General features: G+C 38.8%; 1 protein-coding gene across 7 annotated transcripts in view; it reads right to left on the reverse strand.

The window, feature by feature from the left end:
* Positions 1-27,170, reverse strand: part of tcf7 (transcription factor 7) — a 117,586-nt gene that overhangs the window by 38,795 nt on the left and 51,621 nt on the right. For all 7 annotated transcript variants that reach the window (XM_055017311.1, XM_055017312.1, XM_055017313.1 and 4 more), the window contains exon 4: positions 20,569-20,695. In XM_055017311.1, the coding sequence (XP_054873286.1) occupies positions 20,569-20,695 (127 nt within the window). The remainder of the gene's footprint in view (positions 1-20,568; positions 20,696-27,170) is intronic.

Here is a 27,170-nt window from a genome sequence, read left to right on the forward strand (position 1 = left end):
CTAAATAACCATCTGAATTTAATAACAGCCACCTTCTAATGAGCAAACAATAATAAAATGAGCTTATTCAGAAATTGTTTTGATTGTGTTATTTTTATTGAGATAATCATGACGGATATTTCTTTTTTGTCAATATATCAAATCTTACATGGAAAATAACAAACTGCATCTGTGTCCGAGAAATCACTTTCAACTAAGTTCCCCATTACAAAAACACCTCTCCAGGATGTGTGTTAATTCCAGATCACATGACCTGCTCCATATGATGTCATTTCCTCCTGAAGAAAAGACTGGCAAGACTCCAAGGCTTTCTGAGTTATTTAATATAAAGTAGTTAACAGGTTTAGTACAATATCTTTAGATATAACTTTCCATTTTACTCAATTGTATATATAATATTTAGAAGAATCTTTCTCTAAAATGCCATGTGGTGTTTGGTTATAGCTGTTATATGCTGATTTTAGGCCTGAAAACAACAAAAATATCAACTACAATACCTGCCAACTATGTTACAAAAAGTCCTGCAATTATATATTGACGCATATATGTATGATTTTAACTGTATAAAATGCAAAAAATCATCAGATTGTTAGCATTTCAGTGACTGCAGTCTGAATACATTTGGTATTTTTTAGCTGTTATCAGAAAAATTAGATGCTGCAGGGAGATTTCCAGGTTTGCGCTGCATAGATTTGCTTTCCAGCGTGTCAGATGAAGCAAAAATATCAACTAAGATACCTGTCAACTATGCTACAAAAAGTCCCGCAATTATATACTGACTCTGATCCTCAGTATGTGTGTGGACCTTCCACTGGGAGTCGGTCTCACTGGTTTATTCTACCCAAGTTAAGGCCTGTGGAAAAAGTGTCCACATTCTAAACAACAGATACAGCACAGAACCAAACATGCATACAAACAACCATTCGTCATCTCTACTTTCAGCAAAAATGTTTTCCGACAAAAGAAACACAGACATCTTGACTCTGAGTCCTCACACAGTAAATATCCAGCGTCTGTCTCTCTCTCTTTGGTGCCCTTCAAAGGAAGTCATTTGTCAGCAGGCAGCACCTAGCACTTAGCGCCGCCCGGCTGCTAACCTGTGTTTGCAGCAGAGGAATGCTGCAGATGACTGTAATTTGGCCACGGCTCCGGGCCTGTACAAGACCCCGAGCTGCTATAAATCTGGATGACAGGAATGCGACTGAGTCAGTCGACCTGTCTCACCGCTCCGATCCGTCCTCCCATCCCTCCGTCTGTCCCACCACACCCTTCCTCCACTGTCCAGACTTTCTTACTCCTAGTTTCTGTCCCGTTTCTCACCCTTCTTTAACCTCTCCGGGTCCCTCCCTCCTTCATTACAGACCTCAGCTCTTTTGGTTCCTCTCTCATCCTTTTCTTCCATCCCCCACATCCCCCCTTTTTCATGATCTTCTTTTCTCATCAGAAGCTCCCCCATCAGAAGCTCCCCCATAATTCCAATAAATGTAAGCAAAGAAACCCTGTCGACAAATGCACTCTCATTATTCACAACCATTTATTGCTGTTTTTTCTTAAAAATTGATTTACTGTTCCAATTATTCGCCTTGTGCCACTTTTAAGTCCCATAAAAAAACCACAAGATGAAGTTTTATAAGACTCAGTTAAGCTTGAGTTTACAATTTAATTAAATACCAGCAGGAAAACAAGTATTGTCTAAAAATCTTATTGCTAAAGCATGAATCTAATTTGTTTATCGCAGCACAGTGAAGCTTAGCTGACCAGATTTTATTCTAATTGATAGGCTGTCAACTATTTAATTCATTCAGACCTGTTTTCCTGTTCAATTTAATCAATTTGAGACATTTTTTTAAAGCAAAAAAGTCTAAATTCTTTGATTCTAGCTTCTTAAATGTGAGTATTTTGTGGTTTCTTTCATTCTTTATGACTGAATTTATTTATGCTGTGGACAAAACAAGACATTTGAGGACATCATCTTGGATTTTGGGGACACTGATTTTTTTTTTTTTTTTTTTTTTTTTACAGTTTTCTGATATTTTCTTGACAGAACTGAATATTTTTCATCCTGTCAGAATGCTGTAAATCCTTTATGATTAAAAGTTGCTTAAATATAGCTTTTAAAAGTTTAAACAACTGAAAAATATTAGAGGACGTGCACAAATGTGATTTATTAGTTTCACAGGTGGAACAGGGAGGTTAGCTACACTTTTATAGCGTCACGTCCATTTCTTTGGATGCTGCAGGTTACATATTTCATTAAGTCTGCAACAAATGATCGATTAGTTAACTAATGAATTAAAAAATGGCAACTATTCCACCTGATTGGCAATAAGCAAAAGCTAATTCTTTGATTCCAGCTTCTTAAAATTGAATATCTTTTGGTTTCTTTTCTCCTCTGAATATCTTTGGGTTGTGGGTAAAACAAGACATTTATGCTTTTTGGGCAGTTTTCACCATTTTCCAACATTTAATGACTAATTAATTAATCGAGAAAATATCAGCAGCTGTAGATCTAAGTTAAAGTCCCCACAAGCTCCACTGCATAACTACACACATGACAAATGCTCTTTAGAGAAGCTAAGTCAGTATTTAAATATGCAGAAGGGACTTTTGGATCTTCCCATCATAAGTCACAGTTACATCATGGAGGAGTTTCTCAGCAGCATCCACTGAACTCAGACACATAAACAGAGTTCAGTACACAGAGGCCTTTATCAGGGTAAATTCCACTTATTGGAAACAGAGCGTTTACACTCAAACAGTTTTGCATAGTAACACACAAAAACAGCAGCAGCAGCAATACAAAGGGACTTTTGATTAGAAAATGTGCTACATCAATTGGCGATGCGTTGCCTCAGCCAAGCCAAGAAGTAAAAGATTTAGTGTCTACAGAGTTGCAAAGTGGGAAGAATCATTTATTTTTGCCACAGATGATGTTGGAGCTCTTCTACGTTTTGGATGGACATGAAGCTTTCCCGTTTGAATAATCAGCACAAAAGATTAACCCTCCTGTTGTCCTCATTTACAGGCACCAAAAAACATTGTTTCCTTGTCTAAAAGAAATCCAGAAATTCAGCAAAAAAAACCCCAAATTTCTGAAAATTTGCAAAACCTTCAGGAAGAAAATTCGACTAATTCCTTAAAAATTTCCCTTATAAGTTTTATTGTTTTTTAAAAATCCCCCAAATTTGGCAAGAAAATTCTTGTAAAATGAGTAAAAATCTTCCTAAAAAATCCTAAAAATATCTAAAGTGATTACATACATATCAGTAAAACTTCATTAAGAACATTCACATAAAAATCAGCCAAAATCCAGCGAATTTCGCTGGATTTTTATTAATTTTTTGAAAATATTTACAATAATTTTCTTGCCAAATTTGGGGTATGTATATATATATATATATATATATATATATATATATATATATATATATATATATATATATATATATATATATATATATAAAAATATATATATATATATATATAAAAATAAAAACTTTTAAGGGTAATTTTAAGGAATTATTAGAATTTTCTTCCTGAAGGTTTTACAAATTTTCAGAAATTTGGGGAATTTTTTTTTGCTGAATTTTGGGATTTTTTACAGACAAGGAAACAGTATTTTTTGACATCCGTAAATGAGGACAACAGGAGGGTTAAGGCAAGGCTCATTGGTACTGTTCTACATCTGTGTCATCTGCGATGCCAAACTGAAGAACAAAACACTCCAAAATTTTTAATCTGGTGTCAATAACTCACATCATCCAGGACCTGTGGCGGGAATATCATTCAAAGAACATATTTACTCTCTACTCCAGACACTCGTGAAGCATCGTGCTGCCTCCAGTTTAACTAAAGTTGAAAGATTTGCTGCCAGGAGAACATAATGCAGTTGAACAGTCCTCTTTCAGAGCTGAAATCTAAAAATCTGTAACATCTCCTCACCAGAATCACCAAAACGCACCACCATTTTGTTGCTTTGCCAGAGGGCTCCTGTCAATCTGCATGTGCCTTTGGGCGAGTATTAATATTAATATTGTATAAAGTGAGAGGATACATTTCTTAACTGTTAAGAACACGGCTGAATTATAGCATTAATAATGATAAATGCTAATTATTCCTGTGATATTGCAACGGAGAGCTCAACATCATTTATCGAAATGACCTAAAATGACTGTCTGGCAACCATCAAAACAGAAATCCCAAACACTGGTTTCATTTTAGCAGTTGATCGTCACAATTGAATGTGATGGAAACGAGACGCCGGCTTCTGTAAGTCACGTTTTTTTTTTTGTCTTTTCTTCTCTTGCCTCAGCTTTCGACACTATCAGCCCTGCTGTGTGCTGTTGGGAAACCTGAAGGGGAAAATTAGTGGCAGTAATGGGGCAGTTTTCTTTGGAATGCCCCTTTTAAAGCAGCCATCTAATAACAACTACAGCAAACTATCTCACGGTCTCCATGTCGGCGTCTCGGGAAACACTTCAAAGGGAAACCATTTGAGTCAAAGTGGCTCTGCGTGAGCTCGGTATCAGAACGTGTGCATGTTAAAATGAGTGCCGGGGAGCTGAAAATAGTATTCCTTCACTGATAATGTGCTGTGGTGGTTCTAACCACTGAGAGTGAAAGCGCTGCAGCATCTGAGCCTTTAAATGACTTGACAATCAGCCTGTGTGGTGTACATAAAAGAGTCCAAGACCAGAAGAAACTTTGTAGTGTTTTGTTACAGTAAGGGCGGTAATGAGTACTGGAACACTTACTTAGTTTAAGAGCAAACTTCAAATGTCGGAGTAATAGTAAAAGTCCATTTTTTACAGTGTAAAACTACAGACTATTAAAATCATGTCAAATATGACTCTTTTAATGTATTCATAGTGCTCATCACGTTTCATTTCCAACACACAGGTTCCTTTTTCTCATGTTGTTTTCAAGCAGAGTGACTCATGTTCTCGCTATCGATTCAAAAACGTAGAAAGTCACAGTCAGCCATTCAGTTTGAAATTAACTCATTTAACTTAATTTAATTAACACTGTTGAAATGTGCATATCTGTAATGATTTTTCACTCAGTTTAAGTAATTTTTTTTTGTTTTACCCCTTTTTCGGTTTGCAGAGCAACTAGTTTTCCTTTAGCGATAAATAATGTGGTTGATAAGTTTGAAATTTCATCTCAAGAGTCAAGCAATTAATTTCTTTAGAAGGTAGCTTCCTCAGAATGATTGTAATGGCAATAGCTGTGGTTTTAAGCACTGTTAAGGCTTTGTGTTTTTTTCAGAAAAAAAGCTAAAATTGAAACTTTGAAAACTGTACTTTCAGCAAAAAAAAGGAGTTTAGTAGTTTTAGTAATTATTCTCAGAAAACCTAAATAAAACTGAGAACCAAACCAGCACACGTATGTTCAACAATGCGTGAAGACCACTGGTTCCTACTGAAGTCCTAAACATTTAATAATGGCTCTGCAATTTATACTTTTAACTTCACTAATTGTAAATTTCCTAAAACGAGAGGATACTGTAGGTCATACCAAATGAAACTTTAAACAGGAATCAAATTTACAGAATCTTTTGGCCATGAGTTAACGCTGTGAAACCCAAGGGCATTACCTGCTCATTTTACATTTATACCCACTGTCAGTTCATTTTTTCACTGCAGTATAAAGTCCTGAACCTCTATGGAAACTGAGCGACGATGGCGAGAAGCAGAGAGAATTCTGCACGACCTTGCAATTTTGTCCAATCACCATAACTTTTCCACAATTCTGGCCAACCATGAGTTCCACCAATCACAGCAGTCCCCAAAATGCACGTACATCACCAAATTCACTTCCTTGTTTATGGTTTGCAGATGCAGACATGTCCCATTCTAATGTCTCTCATTTACCAACAAAAATTACTGCTAAAGACCGTGAAAAACAACTCCCTGATGTTCTCCATGAAAGTGGAGGTAAACTGCTTTACACACGTGCAATATTGTGGTGGAATACAAATGAAAATCATCGACTGACAAACACTTTTCTACCGTGAAACACATTAGGAGAACGGCTGAAAGAAGCGGACCACAGACCAGACAAATCACCGAGATGGAAGCTGTTGCATCCAGATCTGTTGGAGCTCTGAAAGAATGAAGGGAAGTTAGATGAATTAATGGACGTGACAAGCCGTGTGCGTCTGTGTGTGAATACGTGCGTATCAGGATGTGAAATTAACTTTTAAAGCCACTGACAGATATGTCCAAATGTGATTCATTCAATAGTAAATGATCATTTAGTGCCCTAAATCTACCAACCACTTCATGTTAAAACCAGTATCTGGCTGCTGCTAATTTCCCACCATCGTGTGCCAGCTGGTGGAAATGTGTTGGAGCGTGTTAAAGAATTAGTTTAGGAATAAATATTGTCAATTAAAATATTGAAACATGTTCTAAAAGTTGAAAAAATGCAACTTTTTAGCAACTGTCGGTGTCTCCTGCAATTTCATTGCAACAAATATGCTTAAAACATCGCAATTTGTTAGAAAAGCTGCCGCAAATTCAGGGATTTTAGGCTCCAACAATCTTGAAAAATGTCTGCGATATCCTGGAGGAACTATTAAGGACAACAAGCCTTTCAATAATATGTATTTTGCTGCTCTAGTGAGGATCTAAAACAGCAGGACTGTGTGCTGTTCATGGATGTGAAGAAACATGTGATCCAGTGCAACAGCGTGGCTCATTTGTGTGTTTTTAATAAGAGATATCAGGCTTTAGCTGCACTGACAAAACTTGCAGGGTTAATTGATTTATCATTATTATTTACAACACTTTAAAAATACCCTAAAATGCAGCGACACTTGTCTGAGGGAACCCATGCATGCTATATGCAACTGGTTAGTCACTTCTGTTCACATGTACAGTAATATCATGACACATACAGGAGGCTACAGTGAGCGTTGATCTTGCACATGACAGCGTTACAGCTAGCAGACGTGTTTCACTTCTGCTTTTCCACTCTGTATTTCATAATCTATCGACCGGACCAACAGTCATTTCTGGAAAACAGCTAAAAGCTAAGTGGCGGCGCTCAATCGACTGGGAACATTTTCGGCTTTTGAATCAAGTGCGGTCTTATGGTTGACTGAAGAAACGACTGAAGTGACTGAGCTGACCAGCCGGGTGGTGAAGTGTCAAAAACAAGCCGGCAGGAGGGTCACTGCAGATTCAGATAGTCCTGGAGTACCAAGAACTGTCTGCTCCTTCGTGTCATGTTTCAACCCTTGTGTTGTCCTGCGGGTCAAAATTGATCCGTTTTAAAGTTTGAAAAATGTGGAAAAAAAATAAAAAATTCACAGTGAAACTTCTGATGTCCACATTTTCAACATTTTTGGAAAATCTTTGAACATTTTTTTGGTGGAAAAAAATGTTTCTTTAAGAACATTCACCCAAAAAATCAACCAAAATCCAGCGAATTTTGCTGGATTTTGGTAAAATAAAAACTTTTAAGGGTAATTTTAAGGAATTATTAGAATTTTCTTCCTGAAGGTTTTACAAATTTTCAGAAATTTGGGGAATTTTTTTTTGCTGAATTTTGGGATTTTTTACAGACAAGGAAACAGTATTTTTTGACATCCGTAAATGAGGACAACAGGAGGGTTAAGGCAAGGCTCATTGGTACTGTTCTACATCTGTGTCATCTGCGATGCCAAACTGAAGAACAAAACACTCCAAAATTTTTAATCTGGTGTCAATAACTCACATCATCCAGGACCTGTGGCGGGAATATCATTCAAAGAACATATTTACTCTCTACTCCAGACACTCGTGAAGCATCGTGCTGCCTCCAGTTTAACTAAAGTTGAAAGATTTGCTGCCAGGAGAACATAATGCAGTTGAACAGTCCTCTTTCAGAGCTGAAATCTAAAAATCTGTAACATCTCCTCACCAGAATCACCAAAACGCACCACCATTTTGTTGCTTTGCCAGAGGGCTCCTGTCAATCTGCATGTGCCTTTGGGCGAGTATTAATATTAATATTGTATAAAGTGAGAGGATACATTTCTTAACTGTTAAGAACACGGCTGAATTATAGCATTAATAATGATAAATGCTAATTATTCCTGTGATATTGCAACGGAGAGCTCAACATCATTTATCGAAATGACCTAAAATGACTGTCTGGCAACCATCAAAACAGAAATCCCAAACACTGGTTTCATTTTAGCAGTTGATCGTCACAATTGAATGTGATGGAAACGAGACGCCGGCTTCTGTAAGTCACGTTTTTTTTTTGTCTTTTCTTCTCTTGCCTCAGCTTTCGACACTATCAGCCCTGCTGTGTGCTGTTGGGAAACCTGAAGGGGAAAATTAGTGGCAGTAATGGGGCAGTTTTCTTTGGAATGCCCCTTTTAAAGCAGCCATCTAATAACAACTACAGCAAACTATCTCACGGTCTCCATGTCGGCGTCTCGGGAAACACTTCAAAGGGAAACCATTTGAGTCAAAGTGGCTCTGCGTGAGCTCGGTATCAGAACGTGTGCATGTTAAAATGAGTGCCGGGGAGCTGAAAATAGTATTCCTTCACTGATAATGTGCTGTGGTGGTTCTAACCACTGAGAGTGAAAGCGCTGCAGCATCTGAGCCTTTAAATGACTTGACAATCAGCCTGTGTGGTGTACATAAAAGAGTCCAAGACCAGAAGAAACTTTGTAGTGTTTTGTTACAGTAAGGGCGGTAATGAGTACTGGAACACTTACTTAGTTTAAGAGCAAACTTCAAATGTCGGAGTAATAGTAAAAGTCCATTTTTTACAGTGTAAAACTACAGACTATTAAAATCATGTCAAATATGACTCTTTTAATGTATTCATAGTGCTCATCACGTTTCATTTCCAACACACAGGTTCCTTTTTCTCATGTTGTTTTCAAGCAGAGTGACTCATGTTCTCGCTATCGATTCAAAAACGTAGAAAGTCACAGTCAGCCATTCAGTTTGAAATTAACTCATTTAACTTAATTTAATTAACACTGTTGAAATGTGCATATCTGTAATGATTTTTCACTCAGTTTAAGTAATTTTTTTTTGTTTTACCCCTTTTTCGGTTTGCAGAGCAACTAGTTTTCCTTTAGCGATAAATAATGTGGTTGATAAGTTTGAAATTTCATCTCAAGAGTCAAGCAATTAATTTCTTTAGAAGGTAGCTTCCTCAGAATGATTGTAATGGCAATAGCTGTGGTTTTAAGCACTGTTAAGGCTTTGTGTTTTTTTCAGAAAAAAAGCTAAAATTGAAACTTTGAAAACTGTACTTTCAGCAAAAAAAAGGAGTTTAGTAGTTTTAGTAATTATTCTCAGAAAACCTAAATAAAACTGAGAACCAAACCAGCACACGTATGTTCAACAATGCGTGAAGACCACTGGTTCCTACTGAAGTCCTAAACATTTAATAATGGCTCTGCAATTTATACTTTTAACTTCACTAATTGTAAATTTCCTAAAACGAGAGGATACTGTAGGTCATACCAAATGAAACTTTAAACAGGAATCAAATTTACAGAATCTTTTGGCCATGAGTTAACGCTGTGAAACCCAAGGGCATTACCTGCTCATTTTACATTTATACCCACTGTCAGTTCATTTTTTCACTGCAGTATAAAGTCCTGAACCTCTATGGAAACTGAGCGACGATGGCGAGAAGCAGAGAGAATTCTGCACGACCTTGCAATTTTGTCCAATCACCATAACTTTTCCACAATTCTGGCCAACCATGAGTTCCACCAATCACAGCAGTCCCCAAAATGCACGTACATCACCAAATTCACTTCCTTGTTTATGGTTTGCAGATGCAGACATGTCCCATTCTAATGTCTCTCATTTACCAACAAAAATTACTGCTAAAGACCGTGAAAAACAACTCCCTGATGTTCTCCATGAAAGTGGAGGTAAACTGCTTTACACACGTGCAATATTGTGGTGGAATACAAATGAAAATCATCGACTGACAAACACTTTTCTACCGTGAAACACATTAGGAGAACGGCTGAAAGAAGCGGACCACAGACCAGACAAATCACCGAGATGGAAGCTGTTGCATCCAGATCTGTTGGAGCTCTGAAAGAATGAAGGGAAGTTAGATGAATTAATGGACGTGACAAGCCGTGTGCGTCTGTGTGTGAATACGTGCGTATCAGGATGTGAAATTAACTTTTAAAGCCACTGACAGATATGTCCAAATGTGATTCATTCAATAGTAAATGATCATTTAGTGCCCTAAATCTACCAACCACTTCATGTTAAACCAGTATCTGGCTGCTGCTAATTTCCCACCATCGTGTGCCAGCTGGTGGAAATGTGTTGGAGCGTGTTAAAGAATTAGTTTAGGAATAAATATTGTCAATTAAAATATTGAAACATGTTCTAAAAGTTGAAAAAATGCAACTTTTTAGCAACTGTCGGTGTCTCCTGCAATTTCATTGCAACAAATATGCTTAAAACATCGCAATTTGTTAGAAAAGCTGCCGCAAATTCAGGGATTTTAGGCTCCAACAATCTTGAAAAATGTCTGCGATATCCTGGAGGAACTATTAAGGACAACAAGCCTTTCAATAATATGTATTTGCTGCTCTAGTGAGGATCTAAAACAGCAGGACTGTGTGTGTTCATGGATGTGAAGAAACATGTGATCCAGTGCAACAGCGTGGCTCATTTGTGTGTTTTTAATAAGAGATATCAGGCTTTAGCTGCACTGACAAAACTTGCAGGGTTAATTGATTTATCATTATTATTTACAACACTTTAAAAATACCCTAAAATGCAGCGACACTTGTCTGAGGGAACCCATGCATGCTATATGCAACTGGTTAGTCACTTCTGTTCACATGTACAGTAATATCATGACACATACAGGAGGCTACAGTGAGCGTTGATCTTGCACATGACAGCGTTACAGCCAGCAGACGTGTTTCACTTCTGCTTTTCCACTCTGTATTTCATAATCTATCGACCGGACCAACAGTCATTTCTGGAAAACAGCTAAAGCTAAGTGGCGGCGCTCAATCGACTGGGAACATTTTCGGCTTTTGAATCAAGTGCGGTCTTATGGTTGACTGAAGAAACGACTGAAGTGACTGAGCTGACCAGCCGGGTGGTGAAGTGTCAAAAACAAGCCGGCAGGAGGGTCACTGCAGATTCAGATAGTCCTGGAGTACCAAGAACTGTCTGCTCCTTCGTGTCATGTTTCAACCCTTGTGTTGTCCTGCGGGTCAAAATTGATCCGTTTTAAAGTTTGAAAATGTGGAAAAAAAATAAAAAATTCACAGTGAAACTTCTGATGTCCACATTTTCAACATTTTTGGAAAATCTTTGAACATTTTTTGGTGGAAAAAAATGTTTCTTTAAGAACATTCACCCAAAAAATCAACCAAAATCCAGCGAATTTTGCTGGATTTTGGTTGATTTTTTGGGTGAATGTTCTTAAAGAAAATATTAGAAGTTTTACTGATATATATGGAATCACTTTAGATATTTCTAGGATTTTTCGGGAAGATTTTTACTAATTTTTTGAAAATTTTTACAAGAATTTTCTTGCCAAATTTGGGGGATTTTTTTTTAAAAAAATAAACCTTTTAAGGGAAACTTTTAAGGAATTATTGGAATTTTCTTCCTAAAGGTTCTTCAAATTTTCAGAAATTAGGGGATTATTTTGCTGAATTTTTTGATTTCTTTCAGACAAGGAAACTATACTTTTTTTGTGCCCATAAATGAGGACAACAGGAGAGTTAAATAACTTTAAGCTGCATGTTTTTTATTCTTTTTATTTTTAAGAGTATTTTTATCTATTTTTATTCTTACTTGCACCGCTGCTAATTGTCGTGTTCTTCCAGACAAATTTCGTTGTACTTCTGCACAATGACAATAAAGTCTCTTTAGCTTTATCTTATCTTTAGTATGAAAGGTGCTACATAAATATGGATGACAATCTTTTATTGGTAAAATATTCACTACAGCTGCCTTTAACTTGCTGAGTATAATGAGTTGTTTGGAATAAGATAAAAAGTAACATTTTAGCATTGAGAACATATTTTAAAAAATAAAAAATGACTTCCTGGCCTCTACTTTGTTTGTTATATAACTATGAGACAGTTTAAAGCTTATCACTCTGCTCTGATCAAACTCGTGTGGCTGCATGTGAGCACAAAGTAGTGGTTTAAAAAAAAAAAAAAAACACAGATTGGTAACAAACTCCTCGGTTACCTTGGAAACTGGTACCTTGCATTCCTGTCATTTTCACCGCAAGTCTCTAATTTGAAGTCTCTCGCTGTACCGGTGCGAGGTGATGACGTGAAGCAGGGCTTAGGTGTGACAGAGTCTGTTCTCAAACTGCACCTGAGCTAAATTTAGACCTGGGATTAGGAAGATCTTCATGTCACCAAAACTCCTGCAAATACTTTCTTTTTTTGTGTGTGTTTGCTTCTGACGCCAGAGGAGTTTAACCCCGAGACTGATCTGTACTTCAACAGCTAATTTTAGGTGAAAGAAGATATTTTAATGTCTCCAATGAAGCGGGAGGGGAAATAAACTCTCTGAACCTTGAGCAGTTTTTGCTCTCGTCACATTTTTACTCACTGAAATATAAATTCCTGCACCTCTATGGAAACAACACAACCATGGCTAGAAGTAGAGAGAACAAAAATGTCATTTGTGCAGTTCTAATACAATAAACTACAAAAAAGGGGGAAACAAGTAGGATTTCTTTGATTATTTAAAACAAACAAAAGAAAACTAACTAGAATAATTATGTACAACATTTTACTGAGGGCCCACAGGTATCACCACAACTGGAAAAATTAATAGGACCTTCACAAACTATAGCTATTTTGCTACATACATTTATTATTTAAAAATAATAATAATAATAATAATAATTGTATTTATATAGCCCCTTAAGAACAGCGTTCACAAAGTGCCTTGACAGTTAAAACATGCAACACACAAATAAGATATAGGAGACAAGTCAGAGTAGTCAGTTAAAATTAAATAGTAAAAATGACAATAAATTAAATGAATAATTAGCTGGATTAGCATGCAGCTCAAACAAGGGAACTAGGCAGTGTGAAAATTAAAAAACAAACTGAGGGTTAAAATGAAAAGTCAAAAAAATAGAGAATTAAAGAATTAGAGAGACGACATCACGCCAAAGAACCAGGCAGCTGAAAGCAAAATAAAACAAGAGAGAATATCTAAAATAAACATATTTGTCTCCTATCAGCTTCATTTCAGTACTGCCTGCAGTTCAGATGAAAATTCTCAGAATTTTTGTCATGTAACTGCTGATCACAGCTGAGTCAGTCATGACTTTGTAGTTGTGCTGAGGAGTGAAGAATTTTTGCTTTTTTACAGACTCTTGCTGCTGTAAATACTTTATTTTTGGTAAAAATTTAAACTGAAACCTGTAGAATACAGTTATTTTGATGAAATATCCCAGAAGTCATACATGAGTAGTTCAAGGTTAATCAGCAAACTGATGATTCTTTTTGTTTTTACTGTTTCTGGTTGTGGTGCGCGGTGGAATCTTGGTGATTTTTTTTTATAAAAGACTACATGCTTTTTGATGCGTCGGCTGGTTTGGGGAACCAGCGGGTTAACGGGAAGATCAAGGGGAGGTTGTTAAGTTAAAATACTACTAAAGGTAAAGTTTTTTTGGTTATGCAGCAGTTGAAACAGACAGTGGGCGGTAATGGAAACTACACAGGAAGCAAACTGAGCACAGACAATAAGTGAGAGCTGTGAGCTAAACATGCAATGACGGCGGTTGAGGAAAGTGTCAACTCTGAGCAGAAATACAACTTTCACTGCTCACAGAATTAAAAAAAAAACACATGATTACAATACTGTCACACTCACTTCTTATTGGCTGTAACCAGCATGAAGGAAGGCAGGAAGGATGAACTTTAAACACATCGCTGGTGTGGTGGTTTAGAGGAAAAAGAAAAGGCCAGAAAAAGGTTTGAAGTAATTGGTTGATTAATGAAATAAAAAAGAAAATCTGTAACCACAACGCAGATTTTCCTTTGACCTTTTCATGTAAGTGAAGCGTGACTTGGATAATTAGGAGTCTGGAGAGTGAGAGAGCAGGCAGAAATTACAAGCGATAAAATAATTATATAACAGACGTGGAAATGTGTGATTCTGCTTTGATAATTGTTCACTACAAAGAACAATTAAAACAGCTTCAGTTCAGAATGATTCACATGAATTAAAGGAAATTACCCGAACATTACTGTGACAGCGGATAATCAGCAAAATAATGTAGCAGCGTGGGAGAAGTTCATGAGATTAGAAGTTCACAAAGTATGATGACAGCTTCTTGTTGTGTGTCGCTGAGGTAATGTTGTGTGCCTGCATGCGTGTGTGATGCCAGTAACACTGTGTTCGCAAGACAAAAGCAGTCAGGCAGCAGAAAAAGATGGAAAATCTATAAAAATGCATCTGTGAATGTATAGATAACACACAGCCCCATTCACTCTGGACATCGTGTCTTTTCCCAATGTAGCATCGTTGGAAATAAAAGCATTTCTAAAGGAAGATTTTGAAGAAGTAATTCCAGCTATCCTTTCACTTTAATATGCATCCTATGACAAGACTTGGATACTCGAGAATTTTCAAAATTTCAACAACTGTATTCATCATTTTTCCAGCAATACTCTAAATGATGCTTAGCTGCTTCACAAAAGCTAAATACAGGATTTCCCCCCAAAAGGCTGCTGTCATGTCATTTTTCTCCATCCACTATGAATTTAACAATACAAAAAGTGGATAATGACACTGTTGAATGAGCGGTGGAGGGGAAGAAACCATGGTAACATGATTTTCTGCTGTTTTCACGCAGTTAAACTATTTCGACAGACGACGCAAGTTCACATTCTGAATTCATATTTCCAGCTTCTTGTAAAAACAAACATGGTGGAGTGTTTAGCCTGGATCATACTCTGCTGCTGACACTCTGATGGATGCACAGTTGTTGCTATTATACTTTTCTAGATCGCCGGAGTTTGCTTGGAGGATTCGCTTGTTTACATCTGCAGCAGGTTGTATCTACATATTCTAGTTTGATAGACACCACATTTGTGCTGCATGCAGACTTGTACAGAATCACAAATTTGGTGATATGGCAAAATTAACCTTTACACCGGCCTTGGTTGTCAAGATTACAGATGACTATTTGACGAAAGCTTGACTTAACCCTTTGATGCACAACATGGGTGAAAAGTGACCCAAATCCAATGAAAAAGGGGTATCTCCTGACCCACACTGCGCATCAAAGGGTTAAAAGCAATTACAATAAAAACTAATGCGTAGATTTCACATTGATTGAGTTAAACACAAATGATGTGAGCAAAAAATGGCCATCTGCTACCAAACAGAGTGAACACACTGACTGCTTCTAGAAGGTCAGAAGATATCTACCTACCTCATGTTTATCAGGTGTCTTTGGACTTATTGTTTAATAACCGTATTCAACCCCCTATGAGGCTGTATCTTTAGTACGTTGTGCAGCACCCTTTTGCTGCAATGACCTGCTGTAGACGGGAGGTATCATCTCTAACAAGCTTCTGGCAGTGCTCCTTGGGAATTTTAGCCCATTCCTCGTGGGCAACGGTCTCCAGCTCAGCAATGTTCTTAGATCTACGTGCTGCAACAGCTTTCTGCAGATCCCACCACAGATTCTCCATTGGTTTTAAGTCTGGAGATGTGATGGCCACTCAAGAACGTTCCAGACTTTTTTCTCTAACCAAGCCTTTGTTGATTTTGATGTGTGTTTGGGGCCATTGTCTTCCTGGAATGTCTAATTACGCCCAAGCTTCAACTTTTTCACGGACTGAGTCATATTCTTGGGGAGTATTGACACAAAGTGAACCTATTTTATAGACAAGAGCCTTACTCAATGTTTAGCATGTGTCACTGTTGAATTCACCTCAAAATGTATACATACAGGTGTACGGCATTTGAGTTGTACTCCAATTATCTGTATTTACCTAGCATTGTTTATAGGAGGTTGAATCATTTTGCAACCTGCTTTTTGTAAATAAGTTGAAATTTTGGATGGATTACAAATTAAATCTTGATTTTTGCTTTGGTATTAAATCTCAATAAAGTAACTGTTCACCTCTTATATGATTTAGTAATCACCTGCAGTTGTAATGCTGTGTTTTATTTTACAATTTCTACAATTTCATTTAGCAGACACTTTTATCCAAAGGGACTTACATCTGCAAGTAGATCCAACACAAGCAAGAATCTAGCACTTTGAGAGCTAAGTAAAAACTGGAGGCAATTTTCTTGTCTGTGTTCACATATTTGGCCAATGAAGCTGATTCTGATTCTAAAATGCGGACTAATTGAAACATGAAACCATGCGGACACTGGGCGGTGCTTGGTTTATTGATGGTGAGGAAAAAAATGCAGGAAGATCCAACTGTCAGGAAAACTTGGAGAAAAAGTAGATTAATTGTACTGCCTGATCTCAGACTTCGTCACTGTTGGTCACCATTTGGTAATGCAGTTATTTAGGACTAATAGGACCAGATCTTTTTTTAAATTAATGGGTAGCGAGCTTTAACTTGCAATTTCAATCTATGAATAGAATCATCAATCAAATATCATAAAAACCCATCAAAAGGTTTGGTGACTTTGCCCCAAAATAAGGTTTAAAAAGCTTCTACTATGAAAGCACAGTTTCACAACACTGCTTCCATCAAGGCAGCAACACCACTGGCTGGGTGGTTCAGATTTGGTGAAGATGGTTTACTTTTCGTGGGAGGTTTTCCCACAGATTTCTATTCAGGATTCTTTAAGTCACTTTCTTGAGACGCCACTGATCTTACGTCTTCTTCAACTCTGTGCCAAACAGGAAAAACCCCTCTTTGCGTTAACTGGTCACAACTTGTATCGAGTGATGAGGGGTCACGAGTCAAAAAGGTTGGGAAAAGGTCTTTTAAACTTGAAAAAACTCAATTTATTTAAATGAAATATCTAGTGCCTCCACAAGTTCCTGTTTCTAACAAAAGAATCGCCTCAGATCAGTTCTCCTTTACATTCCTAAGCTTCAATCTTCTGCATTCGTGTCTGCAGGAATAAAAAAATATCAATTCACGCTGAGCTCAGCGATGCAGGAGAGCAGAAAGGTGTGGAAAGGTGTGCCGAGAAATGACATCACCGATGAGGTAAGCTCATACCTGCGATCAGCTGACCAATGATAGGAGTGAGGTGAGGTTAGTGTGCGCTTCACGATGTTTCTGAATGGAAACGCAGTCGTAACTCAGGTAAGACGGTCTGAGAAAGAGTGTGTGCAGCAGCCAGGTGTGAGCCGTGTGTGTGTTTGTGGAAGTCAGAAGCAGGTGGCTCAGTCTGTCATTAAAGGCTGAGTCACTGCGTTAGCGTCAGCCGTGGACACACACACAAACACACACCAACACACTCCGTCTAGGCCAGACAAGGAGTGTGTGTTTGTAGGGAAAAAAAGGGGGATTTCCAGATGGAGCAGGCAGGAGAATGCCTGAGGTCAGGTTCTGTCTAATACCTAATCAGAGCTGATAAAAGACTTGAGCTCATCTCTTGTTTCTGCTGGTTTCTTCACTCTATTCATTCACCCGTCTACTTCTGTTTTCTGTGGAAAAAGTGCTCGCTTTGTCGTAATTATCAGCGTCAAAATCCTCATTGGGATTCAGCAGCTTTTGAGGAAAATCCAGGCAGAGGAAAAAGACCAGTGAATCTCACATTCCTGGATCTGGACGACGATTTCAGAGGAAAACTCATCTATCTAGTCTTCTTTCCTTATTCTTCATCTTATCTAGTATTTTATGTCCAGTCCTTAATGTTTTACATGAAAAATGCTGTAATGAGTGGGATTGAATCATCCTCAGCATCACTAATTTTTCAGAATGACTTATTATTATCATAAAACAACTGGTGCCTGAAGCTGCAGCGTTCATTAAAAACTAAAGTGTTTTCTTGTAGCCTTTTCACATACATGTGTTGGTCCCATTCATTTGAGACTCTGGTTGTTACTGTTATCAAAAAACCCCAGTCTGCATTGCAGCTCAGACATTTTACCAAGAAACCACAGAATTACTTCAAATAATTACTGAATTAAAGTTACGTCTTAGTTTCATTTCTCTGTAAGTGCACACACTCCTTCAATCACCCGCTTACCACAGTAGATCTGCTTTTCTCACCCTCTCATGCATTGTTTCCATCTCTCTTGCTACTTTTCAGTTACGCGACATTTAAATGTTGGTATTGATGAATTTATATCTATTCCTGGCTCAGTAAAGTCAGACAGTGTCCTGTGCTGGATGAGAGAGAGTGGATTTCTTTGTGGATGCACACATGGAAAGCAAAGTGTTCTGGTCCATTTGCATGTACAACATCTTTGTATTCTGTGCATCCACACTGCTGCTAACTATCTGCAGATGTGCACTGAGGTCTTTGCAAATTCTCCTGGACAAAGGAAGACGACGAAACTCGAACTCAGGTTTTCGTGTACACAGAAAATAGAGATCTACTTGCTCTGATCTGTGTCTTTGTATGTGCAAATGACGCCTGGGTCCATTTGGAGCATCGATTGTGCACATCCACATAACTTAACACTTTGCATCTGTAAGATACAACACATACCTGAACAGTAGGGGCAGTATTGGGCTGAGACAGTTAGCTTAAACTGCTCTGATGAACGGATTGGCTGCGTTTTTAAAAAAAATCTTTTTACTTCAAGTATGTACTATAAGCTGCTCTTAAAAAGTACCCACTGTCTTTTGCCAGATGCATACAATTGTGATGTACTATTTTGCCATAATATTGCATCTTAAGCTTTGACTGTCGCAGTCTGTAGCGCCCTCTGTGCTATTATCTGTTTTTGTGATGCATAATACCATCATTGCTTGTCACTAACTTTGTGTCTTCTCTCTACTGTACTTTGTGTTTTGTCCCTCCTCTTTGTCTGATTTCTGATGTCTGATTCGCTATCCTGCTTCTCTCTCAACTTTACCCTCGCTCCAACTGGTCAAGGCAGATGGTTGCCCTCCCCACGCCTGGTCAAGCCAGAGGTTTAGGAGTATTTTTTGTCTTCGCACGGTCACCAAGGAGCTTGTTCACAGGGAATGGATTTATTGACTTTTTCTCGATAACACAAGACTGGAAGGTCTTCAACTAAAATTAATGAGAATTGAATAATAATTGGGCTAATATGACAGAACAAATCATCAGACAGCCTGGCAGACATTCAAAAATCCTGGTGGTGTTTCTCAGAATTACACTTCACATACTGTACCATGTTTGAAGCTGCTTCTGTTGCCTTTTCTGTCGTGATCATAGAATTAACCAAATACTAACCTCCTCATCTGTCGCCATGTCTTTTGTTCATGACATAAATCCAGTTATAAATGGTCTGAGATCTGCGGTGTGCCCTCTAGTGGAATCTTCCAGTAACGTGTTGCATGTGAACAAGTACCTTTATGATGCAGTATAGCGATCAAATATATCTCTGTGCTGGGAGGGATATTACAAAAAGCCACAAATGCAACATTAATTCTGATGTTTGCACAGAACACAATGGCAGAAAAATGACCATTGTAACATATGCATAAAACTGCTTATTCCTCATGGGAGCACGAATGCACTCAGGTTATTTCATGATAAAGCTCATAAAGCATCCACACTGAAATTACAGCAGCAGGAGAACACTGGGAAACTGTAAGAACAATCTTTCGACGACTTTGGATGCGTGTCTTAATTGAACCCAAATCATGATGAATCAACCTCTGGGGATCCTGAATGCGCCGCAGCAAAATGCGAGACACTCTGCCACCCTTCAGACCTCGCCTGAAGCAGGGCAAAGGCTCCTATAGTGTTTAAATGTCAGGGTGTGTTTGTTTGTGACTTCCAAACAGAGTGCAGTGTGTGTTTGTAAGTGCAGCGCTTGCTAAGGAGAACCTTGTGTGAGCTGCCGCGATGGTTTGTGCGATTGTCACCCTAATTGTTTCCATCTTTGTGTGTGTGTGTGTGGCTGGCGGTCCCTTCAGAAGAACAGGCCACTTCAGAGCAGCCGTGGGACGGCCACAGGCTGCCGGAGCCGGTGCTGCCACTTCACACACTGTGTGCGTGCCTCAGTATATGTATATGTATGTATGTGTGTGTGTGTGTGTTTGTGTGTGAGGCCAGATCAACAAATACTGCGTATATGAAAGAGAGAGAGGGGGACAAGAATATGAGTATTTTACATTTGTTAGATGACATTTCTTACGTGTGTGTGTGGTAAAACGAGGCCGTGTGTGCTGCATGTGTGTGATGAATTATGTGTCGACAGCACAAACAGATTAGAGTGTGTGTGCGGATGAGGATTTCAGCAACAATTCAGCAGCTGTCTGGAATATGTCTGTGTTTATATGTGCATGTAGACGTATGTGTGTAGTTGAGGCATCTTAAATCTGTCCAGCTCATCTTTTAACATCAGTAATGAGGACTGTGTGTGTTCTACTGCGTCTCCTGCAGCACCACTGACTTCCGTCCTTTGTGTACAGTCAGGTATATGTAAAGTGTGTTTTGTTCTCACCTGTCTTCTGGCTCATGTCTGTGGGCAGGTGTGGAGGACTCGGGCTGAAGTGGTCGTTGCCGTAGGGCAGGAGGGACGTCAGCGGGTGCATCCCGTGAGACTGCTGCACCACCGAGACTTTGTTGGACTGTTGAGGAGACACAGAAACACAGAATTCATTTACACTCTGCACTTTTTCCCTCATTCTTTCATCAGCAGCAGAGTAAGTGAGTCACAGGGTAACCGTACTACCTGAAACAGTTATCTTAAGCATTGAACACACTTGTAATGTGGCGGCTTTTGGAGCATGTTCGTGTTTTTTTTTGCTTTACACCCACTCATTACAATCATACACTGTGGTGTAAAACCTGCAAGTGCAGAGACAACAATAAAAGCGATGGGTTAAATTTGAACTAAGAAGTTCACAACTAAGGCAATAATTTTAATGTTCAGCTATTTTAATTAAGATAAAAAACAGTTGTAAGTGACAGAAATAATGATCCAGGTTCAGATAATTGAGCATGCAGGACTGATATTTCCGTAAGTATTTGGTGAGTGTCATTGTGTCTGTAATTTTACCTCGTATACCACTACAATGGATTAGAAAAATGTGATTAACGTGCAGATTTGCAGCTTTAATTCAAGTATTTTAACAAAAATACTGCATTAACTGTTTAAATATTACAAGGTCCCTCCATTCTCACAGTATACAAAACCCAAAGTATGCCTTGAAAGCAGCTCAAGAGCTACTTAATGCTAAAGAAATGAAAAACTGTGAGGCTGAGAGAGTGATTTGACTGAGCTGAGCTGCTTTTGACTTACTGCAGACAAAACTGAAGGTGGAAAAACCTACAAACAAGCAGCAACTGAAGGCAGTTAAGATTTAGCAGAGCATCTCAAATGGGTTCGTTTGTTCCAGATCAATATCAAAAATAATACTTGTATTTACAGTTCTATTAGCCTGCCAAATTAGATCAACTATGCCAAAAAAGGTTGTTCTTCCTTCATGCAATACTCTTGAATTAAAGCTGAAAGTCTGCACTTCAGTCACACTGCATTCAAATCCACTGCGATGGTGAACGGAAGCAAGAAGAGTATTCAGTATGCCACATTTATGATCCTAATCAAAAAGAGAACAAACACAGTTATATTATCAATATTAATATTATTATAATGACTAATATCGTTTGGCAACTGCATTTCTAGATTTCTAGACTCGGCCAAAGACTGCAGAACACGATCAAAGAACATCCCAGTTATGCCTGTTTTCCTTTCATTCACTTGCTTACAAAAGAAATTACAAGATGTATCCAAGCGGCACCCAAACGTGAAAAAAGATTCATGAAAATCTCAGTTTTTATCGCTTTTCTGCTCTTAACTCAATCACTGAGGGAAGATTGCATAAAGATGCAAATGGAAGTGTCTCATGATTTGGTGTTTACCTCCACACACACACGCACACACACACACACACACACACACGCGCACACACACACACACACACACACACACACACACACGACTGAAAGAAAAGGAAGAAAGCTGGACGTTTCAAACATGGTTTGGAACAAAACAGATGGGCTGTACTTCTCTCCCATTGGTTTCCAGTGGAGCAGGGAGGAGGAGGAGGAGGAGGACCATTTGATCGATAAGCCTTTGATGATCAAGTGAGTCTGCGTGCGAGCTTGTTTGCTTTCATGTTTCTGTTTACAAATGGCTTTCAATAACTTACGTGAAATCCAGTTATTGCTAATGCTCACAGCATGCCGGCTGACATACGATATGTCACAGTGGTTTGCAGAGTTGGAGGCAGTTATCCAGGCGGCCTCGGACAGAGTTGCAGTGCATACGTTCGAACCAGGCCATGTATGTGTGTTTGAACCAGTAATTGTTTCTGTGAGAGTATAAATATGTGCTTTTCTGTGCGAGTGTGCATGTATATGTGTGTAAAAAGCCTCCAGAATCTTTGCAGAAACTTACATTTTCATGTGTAGGAATATTTTTTTAGAAAAGTTTTTTTGTATTTTGCACACCGAGATGGACAAATACGTGTGTGTGTGTGTGTGTGTGTGTGTGGGCCCATTTGCATAAGCGTCTGCGTGTGTGTGAAGTGTGTAACATCAGCACTACAGAGGGCCAGATCTGGTGCTAGTTGCTGAGCCTCCTGCTGAGATACAAAGTGGATACCTTATCACTTAAAGGCAGAGCTTCCACACACTACACTCCACATTAACACACACACACACACTTTCAACAGCTCCTTTCCTATCCGTCAGCATCTTCAAGTCTTTCTCACTGACCACACACACACATACACACACACACACACACACACACGTGTATACTACACGGCTAGCAGAGGAGCTAAGATCAAACTGCTAAACCGCTTTTAATGTAGAGACACATGAAAACAAAACATGCTGCCTCTGTGCCGGAGAGCCGAAGGGTGGGGAGGATGGATGGAAGGATGGATGAAGGGGGATGAAGGAGGAGCAGGTAGGGTGGGATCGGGGTGGAGGAGGTGGTTTTGATAAGGTGGACTGCAGTCGTAATGATGGAGAGTCGGAGGGGGAAGCGCTGCGGTTTAAAGAAGATGCAAAGATTTCGATAGAAGTGGCTCGTTCATCGTGTCACGGGACGGGACGACGGGATGATTCTCAGTGTCCTTGGTAGACACACGTTGCCATGGTAACACCTTACTGAACATTGGGTGGGGTTTAAGGTGGTGTGTGTACGAGAGACCGTCACTTTATCCATGAAAAACATGGTTTTAACGTCTTTGCACCGTCACTAACTTTGCTCTTTGCAACTTGGGTGCCTTTACTTCACAAAAACAAAAGATGTCTTGTGAGGAATATCACCATATCCATTAATATTTACTTTTAATAACCTTTAAGATTGCACTGTGACTGACACAAGGGATCTATGCTTGTTCAATTTTACAGCAGCAAGTCAGATGTGTTGCCACTTTCATAAAAACGAGAGCTCGGATGTTGACATTAAAGATACTTAAATGCTGGTGATTACAGAGAAGACAGGAATGGTTACAAGAATGTGTTCAAAATGATGTACAATGGATGCAGATTTTTAAATTTAATGCCTTCTATTAGAAAATGGATTTTATTCAACGCTCTGCACCTTTGAATTGCAAGTTATATATGAAAAATTGTAAAATTACACCATTTTCAGGTAACCCTAACCCTATGACTCGACAAACTCTACAAATGAAAGATAAGATCTAATATGTAGAGCGATCATTTTTCTCCAGTGTTTGTAAAGCCTGTAGGCACACATTTTGGACGTTTTCTGTAAAATAAATAATCTTATTTAATGATTAATGGCATTGTGTCTTCATTATACTGCACAGAAGACTTTTTGAGTTCTTTTTTCTTCTTGTCATGGTTGTGCTGTTTACATTTTTCAGTGAAAAATGAATCCACAGTGAGTAAAAATGCCTAGAAACTGCTTGCGGTTTTGAGGGTTAAATCTGTTGCATCAACTTCCTGAACCTTTCCATCACCTGATAAAAACAAATCACACGCAAACAGAGTTTTTCATCCATTTGCGTTAACTTAAAGAGTCACAGAGGTTTATCTAGGGAACAGAAAAATGATGCCGTGCTACATTTTCAGCAGCAGCTTTGACATTTTGCAGGGAAAATCCCAAAACTGTTTAGTTAGCGTCAGCAGTGAGCCGCATCGAGATGTCTGTATATGAAGGTTACATGGTATTAAAATCAGTCCCTCAAATGTGAGTCAAAAACCACAATTAGAACAAAGAATGTTCAACAAATATCTGAATGAAATACGTTGTAGCAGTACCAGAACTGAAGCGTGTGAGAATACGATAGACAGACAGAACGATAGAATGATAGAACGATAGGATAGATAGAACAAGAGAAGGATAGATAGACAGAACAATAGATAGAATGATAGGATAGATAGATAGATAGATAGATAGATAGATAGATAGATAGATAGATAGATAGATAGATAGATAGATAGATAGATAGATAGATAGATAGATAGATAGATAGATAGATAGATAGATAGATAGATAGATAGATAGATGGAATGACAGAAAGACAGAATGCATGAGTGTGAATTTAAGCACACACATCCCATACAGTGCGTGTACAGACACATATTCTGCACATATGGACGCACACACATCTGCACACATCTGCGCAGGGCCTTCAAAAGTAGCTGTGGCTCGGCTTCACGTGCTGAGTTTGATTTAGTCGTTTTTGCTGCAACATTATAGCCGCAAAATCGTCCATTTATGTTTCCTCTCTTCCTCGGGGTAATTAGTCGGCCTTGAAGTGGCTTTCACTGTGCCTTCCTTTTTTACACACACTCAGGGAGGCTGACTGAGAGCACTCATTTAACCCATAATTATCAACCCCTCTGTGTTTAAAAAAAATCCCCCCCATCCCCACCACACACATACACACATAACTTACACATAATTACCTTTCTGCTGAGCCCGACGAGTGTGTACATGTGGGAAACACACATAAAAAGATCGAATAACACTTATGGCATCTTTGAATCGGAAACCTGCAGCCACGTTATTGGAACAAAAAAAAAAAAAACAAAAGAGCTACACAAATGTTCAGGTGCGCGCACACACACACACACACACACACACACACACACACACACACACACACACACACCCAGATGAGTGAAAAGTTCACTCACCCTTTAATTTACAGGAGTTAAGTTACCCACCCTTGCAGGCTGACATAAATTGCCGGGGTATAAATTCATGGCACAGATCAATAGTAAATACAGGGGTTTTTAACTGTGACCAACTGAACCCTGACTTATTTCTTTAACTGGCAAATGACATGCATGAGGGTACATCTGCCTACAGGAAACACTAGTTAGCATTCAAGGCCAGAAAGTGCTCCGACTGAAGGTGGAAATGGGCTTGTTCTTGATGAACTGTGCCTGGAAAGCAGACATGAGCAGGCAGTAGGGGGTGGTGTTAAAAATCAGCAGTCAAGACAGACAGTTTCTAGCAGCCTTAACCCTTCATCGGGCCAGTGATCATATTTGGTCACTTCATATGGCGTCGCCCCCACCCCTCAGTGAGGTGGAGAAGCATGTGGTTTCCACCCAGCCAATCAGCGAAGATCACTCTACATTACGTCACATAACATCATGGCATTTGACCAATCAGCAGAGGCCTGATACAGATCAAACTTTCTCTTTTCTCTGAAGTTGGAAAAAGATGGACTTGCGGCTCGGTCCTCTTCCATATTTGAAACGTCAAAACTATCCACGGTTAGTTGACGAAACTCACATTTTACAGTTGAGTAGTTATGGTAAGTGATCATATATACAGGGGGGTCCTCAACTTACATCAGAGTTCCGTTCCTACTGATCTACGCAAGGCGATTTTCACCGTAAGTCGGAACTCTGGCGAAAATGTAAACAAAGCCGTTACGTGCATCACGATATCCATCAGTTCTTCAGAAAAGTCATGAATACCAACGACTTTCATGCATGTACGAGTCATTTTATAAGAAGATAACAGAATATTGTAATAGACTTATGCAGTCTATGACGTGTAGTCAGAATGTATTCAGTCTCCTTAAAAAACACAAAATAAACCTTCAAAATCTAAATCTAAATCTTTACAGTTCAACTAAAATGTACAGTTTCTACCAAATGCCATATTGTTGAGCCAACGTCTAAATCAATCAGCTGTTAGATCAGGTGAGAGCCAGGTGTTTCTCATCATGCCCTGAGGCCATGAAGACAACTGCAACACCAAAAGGCTCCAAAGACTACAGCATCACTGTAACGTTGGAGGCAGGATCAAGTCAGGATCAAGTCACAGAAATTTCACCGACATACATGGTGCAGAGATTGCCAGTGATTGATTCTGTGCAGGTCTGGCTCATCTCGAATGAATCGAATGTCTGTTCTGATGCTCAGACAGAAACAATAAACAACAAAGTGAGTCATGCCCACTTTCATTGGTGACTGGTCTGCACAGATTTCTTTCTGTCCACATTCCTCTAGATTCCTGTTTCTGCCACCATCCGCATTCACTGTTGATGCACTTTTTGTGTTTTTCTGACTGGTTTTCTGAGCAGTTTGTGCTTTTTCTGACTGGTTATCTGACTGGTTTGTGTTTTTCTGACTGGTTTGTGTTTTTTCTGACTGGTTTTCTGAGTGGTTTGTGTTTTTCTGACTGGTTTGTGTTTTTTCTGACTGGCATTGAACCAGACTTTAGAAATGTCTCTACATCCTCCCTTTTAAAACATTCTTTCCAATTGCAAGCAAACTACCACTAGCGACACAAGGACAGGTATCCTGTCGTGTGAATTCCAGCTCAAGGACGAGCATTAACCAGCTTTTATTGTGCCGTGATGATGATGAGTTTGGCACATTTCCTGAAACACTCTCAGTTTATTGCTGCTCGCTGCTTTGGTGGAGCTGATGCTCAGTTTGAACGAGGTTTCTACATACATGAAGCGGCCGTACACATAAAGACGGTCAAACACCAACAGCAGCGGCGCGGAATAATAAAGCTCCTATTTGCTGATTACATCAAAGATGTAATTACTTCAAAGAGGCGATTACTTTAAAAATTACAATTAGATATCA

This window comes from Amphiprion ocellaris, chromosome 14 (genome assembly GCF_022539595.1).
Source record: "Amphiprion ocellaris isolate individual 3 ecotype Okinawa chromosome 14, ASM2253959v1, whole genome shotgun sequence".
NCBI classification, from domain to species: Eukaryota; Metazoa; Chordata; class Actinopteri; family Pomacentridae; genus Amphiprion; species Amphiprion ocellaris.